The sequence below is a fragment of the Aplysia californica genome, unplaced genomic scaffold (genome assembly GCF_000002075.1).
Source record: "Aplysia californica isolate F4 #8 unplaced genomic scaffold, AplCal3.0 scaffold00035, whole genome shotgun sequence".
In the NCBI taxonomy this organism is placed as follows: domain Eukaryota; kingdom Metazoa; phylum Mollusca; class Gastropoda; order Aplysiida; family Aplysiidae; genus Aplysia; species Aplysia californica.
Window position 1 is genome coordinate 579121 of NW_004797305.1, and position 6999 is coordinate 586119.

The following is a 6999-nucleotide window of genomic DNA, read 5'->3' on the forward strand; positions in this document are numbered from 1 at the left end:
AGAGAGAGAGAGAGAGAGAGAGAGAGAGAGAGAGAGAGAGAGAGAGAATATACATTAACTTTCGCTCACTTTCAAAAAAATATTCTGAACACATTTGACTTGGTATTCCGAGTGTTCCTAGAAATCTGTGGTCTTCGAGAGAACACACACATGTCTCACCTTCAAGAGGCATATCTGCTGAGCAAGCGGAAGACTAACAGCACACATGTTGTCCGTCAGCTGAGTTATCGCCCATGGCTTCCCTCCCACAGAAAGCCGGTTGTCTCTGTCTCGACGAACGTAGATCGCCTTCACACACTGGTTCACCCAGTCAGTCACGACCACAGTGTTGTTCGGGCTCAAAATGATCAGATCTCTTAGTTTGGGAGCCTGCTCGTCTTCCCGAAACCTGCATCTGATCGTTCTTAGTGGCGTGATCCCTGGTTCTAAAGACTCGTTGAGATTCGTTCCCCTTTCCACACTGCTACTGCCGTTGTTGGTAACGTTCTGTGCAGCATTTCTGTTTTCTCTCTTGAAACGTACAAAAACAGCACCGTCTTCCCCAGGAAGCTCTTCAATGCTTTCAGAGTGCTGGGGTACAGGCGGAGGTGCAGCTCTTTCTTGCCTTTGAAGAAAAGTTATCGCCTTTTTGACTTCTGTTCTAGCAACCATTTTGTGAGGTACTCGAGGTGGCGGTTCTGGTTTTCTTATTACAGATGAAGGTACATTGGCTGGGTTTATTTCATTGTCTCTTACCGCCACCGTGGGAATTATCTCTCCCTGCATTTGCTGTTTTTTGTTCTTTACGCCCCGAAGCCTGTCTAGTATTGATGTCTTTTCTTCGCATATATGCCGGGTAGCTCCACTTTCTGTGTCCACTTCTTCTATGTTTACTAAAATGTCCCCCAGATTAAATTTAGGAGTATCTGAACGCTGGAAATTTAATCTAATATTTGCAAGACCTTTTAAGAATGTATGGTAGCTTTTAACATCGGAATCTTCCACATTCATCTTCATTTTCACTTTCTCCAAAATGTCCCCCGAAAGAAGTTCATAGTCTGAAATAGATCTTAGAGTCTCGGGTAAGGACTCCATGTTTTGCTTCAAAATGTCCAGCCTATCCTCAAATCTATACACATGCACAATGAACTTCTCTTGAACAGATTTATAATGTGTGTCGAGAACTTTAAGAAGTTCTTCCTCACTTTGAGTTACCAATTTTCTCAGCTCTTGTCCCCTGGCTTTTATAGCGGCTTCGGTTTCTAAACGTTGCCGTTCTATTTGATTTATACATTTTTCTCTTGATTTCTGTAATGACGAGGTATCCTTGAGCTTTGCTTTCATCCCACTGATCCAAATCTGTGTCGTGGCTCGTCTGTCTGAAGCCGCCTCATCAACAGGCACCACCTGTAAAGGAATAGAAACCCTTCGCTTTAATAGTCATTTCATGCTTAATGTGTCCCGCGCGCTTGTATGACCTTGTGCAGTTGTGAGCGCCGTAAAGCACTAACGAACAAATAAAAAAGACCCCCCCGCCCCCTCCAAAACAGCCATTTCTATCACCAACTTTAAAACAGTCGTTTTACCATCGGCATTTATAAAACAGTCGTTTCTACCATCATCATCATTATCATCGTTAAAACAGTCGTTTTGTCATCAACTTTAAACCAATCAATTTAAAAAAGTATTTTTTTCCATCACATTTATAAATCATCTCTACTATACTATTGACTTTAAAATTGTACTTTCTACCATCACCAATGCTATGGCTATCACCATCATTATACGGACGGAACTATGTTCTGTTATAAGGAGACAGCAATGTGTTTTGTCTTATGCAATGAAGAGTTTATTCTCTTTAGAGTGTGTCACTCACATACAATCTCAGCATGTATATGAGTGTGTGTTTGTGTGTGTGTGTGTGTGTGTGTGTGTGTGTGTGTGTGTGTGTGCGTGCGTGTGTGTGTGTATGTGTGTGTGTGTGTGTGTGTGTTTGTGTGTGTTTTGTTTATTTCTGTCTGTGTGTTTTCCGTTAAGAGAGAGAGAGAGGTGGATGAGGGAGAGGGAGGGGATTGGGGAGGGGGTGAGGAGAGAGAGAGAGAGAGACTCGAAAGGAAACTTATATCTACGACATTTTGTAAAGCTTATATTATCTATATTAATATGCTCTTGTTTTCCTCATCGCACCCCCTCCCTCTTTTTTAAAAGTATCGCTTCAACTCACGTATTTTTGTCATGTTTCTTACATTCTTCTTTGCCTTTAAATGTAGGGTCTGTGGCAGACTTTGACGATCATGGTATCCCACTCCTCCCTGTTGTCAGTCCTCCTGATCAGCTCAGTTTTTCTGATAATACCTTTACGAATATAATCTTACCTTAGCCCACTGGGAAGGGGTTTATGTCGAAATAACATAGTCTTTGTCTGGTAAGAGGCGTTGCTCTTCAACTTTAACGCAGCTAAAACCAAACAAAATCTGATCTCACACCATCTCACCTGACCACACCCTCTATGCGATATCCCTGCACACAAATGACAGATGACAGCAGCACAGTCCACACAAAACAAATCGTTCTCTTTGTCTTTGTGAACTTGACACGGGTGTTCAGGGCGAGAGGAAGAAATCCTCTGTGGCAGCTTGGCATTCTGAGACTCCACATAGCGGATGAGATTCTTGATGTAAAAATCAGTCTTCAGGAGGGAGGCCCAGTCAGACGGGGGTCTCTTTGGATTAGCCATTTTGATCAGTTCTCTGCAGGTCGGGCATTGAAAACCTCCTTGTTTTATCAGCTGTGCAGATTTTAGTCCAATAATGTAATTGTGAAGGCATTGCTCACAAAACCTGTGAAATTGAAAGTAGCCAAGAGTTTAGGGGTCCATTGGCCAGATATTTTATCAGTTGTCAATGAAATTATCGATTTTATTAATAAAAAGATGTTTTATTCATTTGAGTATTGTTTAATCAGAACCTAAAAATTCAACGATATTGAAAGCATATTCAAAATAACCAGATAGGTACTTTCAATTATGCTTATATACTTCATATCTATTTTTTAATGATCAACAATACGCCTTTCGGTTTACAAAATGTTATGATTTTCCTGTGTGTTAGACTATTATTTCAATATAAATGGTAGCCAGTATTGATATCATGTTGCGGTAGGCACTTTTATTATATTTTTAAAAAATTATTTCTTGGATGGTACTGCGTATTTTGTGAAACACGTTTCAAAAGATGTATAAATAAAGAGGACCTGGGTTGGGGTTTTTTTTTGTAGGGGGGTTGTTTTGTTTTGTTTTTTGTTGTTGTTGTTGTTTGGGGTTGTTTTTTTTTTGGGGGGGGGGGGTAGTAGCTAGACCCTTGAAAGATAAACAGGGCGACCACGTAAACACTTACGAACTGTCCTTTTTTTCATTTCCTGAACACGGCCAAACGACATGTGGAACATTGTTGCTGTTTTTCCTAGTAAAAACGCCATGTTTTGACAGGACTTATAATAATATGAGTTCTTTTTTTTCTTTGTCTTTAATCATTTTAGTTTACATTCCTTATTAGAACGCTTGACTCGGTTTGAAATTTTGTTAAAAGTAAAACTGTTTTTCAGCTTTCGTCTTTCCATTGTTCTTTACTTTCTTTTCGTTGGATTGTTGTTTCTTCATTGTTTGTAGTTTGGGTAGGACAGCCGGGGACAAAGGAAGGGGGGGTACATGATTAAAGCTTTATTTCCTCCTACTCTATTGCTCATAAAGACCTTTTTATGTCTGAAGGTTTGTAATGCTGTAGATAGCACATTTTGTGTGTTCAAGACTATCACAAAAGAATGTGACTTTATCGAACTGATTACGTCAGCATTCATTAACTATTGGTATGTGGGTCAACGTTAGAGTGATTGTGATGATTGTACAAACTTGAACGAATTTTTAGCAGGTAAACAATAAACTGTAGTAAATATATTTGTGATCCCAACCAGAAGGCAGAAAAATTCAATAAGATATCTTACGGCGTCTGGAAGAAGGACTCGAACCAGCATGTTTTGCGTGCAACGAGAAGAGCTTGTTTTGTTTTAAAAAATTTAAATCTCTTCTCTTCTTCTTTTTTTCTTTTCTTTTTTTTTGTAAGTGTTTTATGGCGCTCGCAACTGCATAAGGCCGTACGAGCGCGCGAGACACATCAAACACTTTCAGTTGGAAGGAAATTTTTAATTTTGCACGGGTGGCGGCCGTAGCCAACTCTTATCGATTTTAGACCACCAAGGGATCTTTAACATGTGCAACTTGCACACGGGACCTCAGAGATATTTCGCTTTTGTCCGAAAAGGGTAGGTGTAGATCTTTCCTACCAGAAGATCAGGGGTGTGTCTGAAAGACAGCAGTAAGAATGAGCCAAAGAGTAGCAGTAGAAAGGCTGCATAAAGAGCCAGGAGCCGAGAGGAGGGGGCAAAGAAGATGAGGGGTGGGGGCAGAGAGTGGAGACGAAAGCAGATGACAGAACATTGCTAGAGAGCAGGAAATGAGGTGAAATGGGACAATTTTAGAGGAGAAAGAAAATGTTTTAATCGCTTCCCGGATTCGAACCCGGGACTTTTGAATGAGAGGCGAACACCTTAACCTCTAGGCCACGAGAGCCCCTATGTTTTAAGTACCACGGAGGTTTACATATTTTCTCTAATGAGGGAATTCTATTTTGGCTTGAATACATGACTCACAAAACCTACATATTATTTTACACGATAACGTTTAAAACATGAAATATTAACCCTGCCACTAATTATTCCCTACTCCATTTTACTGTTTATTAGGATGATAAGATAGGCCTGATTTAGGGTTAATAAAAGTCCTCGTTATCATTGTTCCTGATTATCCTCAGTCACGTAATCTGTAGACAAAAGAACATAAAATGACAAACAATGCCCCCAGCTTTTTCAATGCGCTTTAAAGTTTCAAACTGTTGAATCAGAAACATGCTTTGGGTGAAATATCAACTTACAACTACTGTTGTGTGTGCATGCACGTGTGTATAGGGGGGGGGGGTGCTTAGCGAAGTTAGCGAAGGTCGACAAACAACGTTCGTCGTAAGAAGAACATCTAGATATAGTTTTATGTAAATAATTCAATCTGTTATCGCCAATGTAAATGATTTAACTAAAGTTAGTGCATGCACCACGGCTACATTCAATATCGAATTTTGTTGATAGCAACGAGTTCTCAGAGATCTTTGGTTTCTGCCATCTCAGTGATCATATCTAATCATTCGCATCGAATCATCTAGCCTTTTAAACTCACCGATGTAAGCAGCTCAAGGTCTTAGGCTCTTTAAACACATCATAACATATATAGCAGGTTAGGAATTCTTCTTCCATATTGCCAGAAGATGATGCCATGGTGTATTTCACTCTTTTGTTGTTGTTTTTTGTTGCTGAGTTTCTTCTTTTTTTTCAAAGAAACCCAGAAGACCTGCTGAAGAGAGGAATTATAACATAAATGACCGAGAAATTCATGTAGAAAGTCTGGTTTGAACTTGGCTTAGGGTTCACCTATTGTTAATAAAGAACTGAAAAAGGTCGATAAAAATTCCAACTGCATTCATTATCTTAAAGCAAGAGAGGGCTCTAGAATTTACCTTAGTTGCAGAGCATTGTGCGTTTTCACAAAGAACCACAGATGAAAGCTGAAATCTTTACAATTAACAGAGTGCAACATCAGAGCTGACAAAATGTAGTTTCCAAAATAATACACAGCTGTTTTTGTTATGTAGTTTTGTTGTCGTTGTTGCTGTTGGTATTGTTGTTGTTGGTGGTGGTGGTGGTATTATTGCTGTGGCTACTATTGCTGCTGGTGCTACTGTTGCTGTTGGTTGTTGTTATATTGCTGCTATCATTGGTGCTATCAATTGCTCACGCAATGATGATGATGATGATGATGATGATGATGATGATGATGATGATGATGATGATGTTATCATATTCTTTAAGTTCTTTAAAAGCAACAGTATTACAAACTGGCGGTTACGTTATGAGACTTGAAAATGATGCAAGAATTTAGTCACAGTTAAAGCAAATCAACGAAAAAAGAAACATAACTTATTAGTCAAACCAGGGCTTTTCAACAAAGGCGATATCGCCCGCTAGTGAGTGTATTGGTAAATTGTTAGTGGGTGGTGGGAGTCACCAGGATAGAGAGGGGTATTATTTAATTACCCTTTTGTTAATAGAAGAAGAAGGGCGTTACAAATACGTTAGTCTCTTAAAGGTGGCAGAAGTGGGCGCAGGCTGTAAAAGAATGAAACGCACTGAGCTTTACTGAAAAATCAGGTGTGGATCATTAGTAATTAATTATCTTGTGCGAACTACACCACACTATAATAACTTACTTACGTAAAGGTCCCTTGAACCTCCAGTTTTAAGGAGAGAAATCTCTCTTTTTCTCACAGAAGAGACGGGAAAATCTACCCGGTTTCGAATTATACCAACACAAACACAAAAACTTCAGGTGTTGAAGCCTCCATCTATCATCACTCGCAGAAAGTACGAAAAAATGTATTCGGTTTCAACTTATCCAAACTTGAAAAGCGAATGTATTAAGCGTTAAAGCCTTTATCTATCCTAACAATACTGAAATCAAGCCTTGGTCGTGATTAACTGTCACTGATTTTGTGTGTCATCGTTTTGAAGACAGATAGGGAACGTAATGGGGCTACTGGTACGAGATAAAGATGGAAAGCATGGCGGATCTTTGTAGTGTGATCGAAAGTTAGGATGATGCATGATCATGTGACAACTATTGTTCAATTTAAGAACAGCCAACTTATTCTGATATGTGACACTTGAAAATGCAGTTCTGTGTGTAACTGTAGGTGCGTGCGCGCGCGCGTATACGTGTGTGTATTTGAGTGTGTGTGTGTGTGTGTGTGTGTGTGTGTGTGTGTGTGTGTGTGCTGACCTGCTGTAGGTGTGTGAGTGAGTACTGACCTGCTGTAGGTGTGTGAGGGAACAGTGAGCACACAAGAACTCGTCACAGTTGAT

General features: G+C 39.8%; 1 protein-coding gene across 1 annotated transcript in view; it reads right to left on the bottom strand.

Moving 5' to 3' along the window:
- LOC101859079 overlaps positions 1-2716 on the bottom strand; it is a gene marked incomplete in the record, with an annotated part of 9148 nt that extends 6432 nt beyond the window's left edge. The window contains 2 exon segments of the mRNA XM_013091390.2: positions 160-1386; positions 2474-2716. Coding sequence (XP_012946844.2) covers positions 160-1386; positions 2474-2716 — 1470 coding nt within the window.
- Between the last annotated feature and the right edge of the window lie 4283 nt (positions 2717-6999).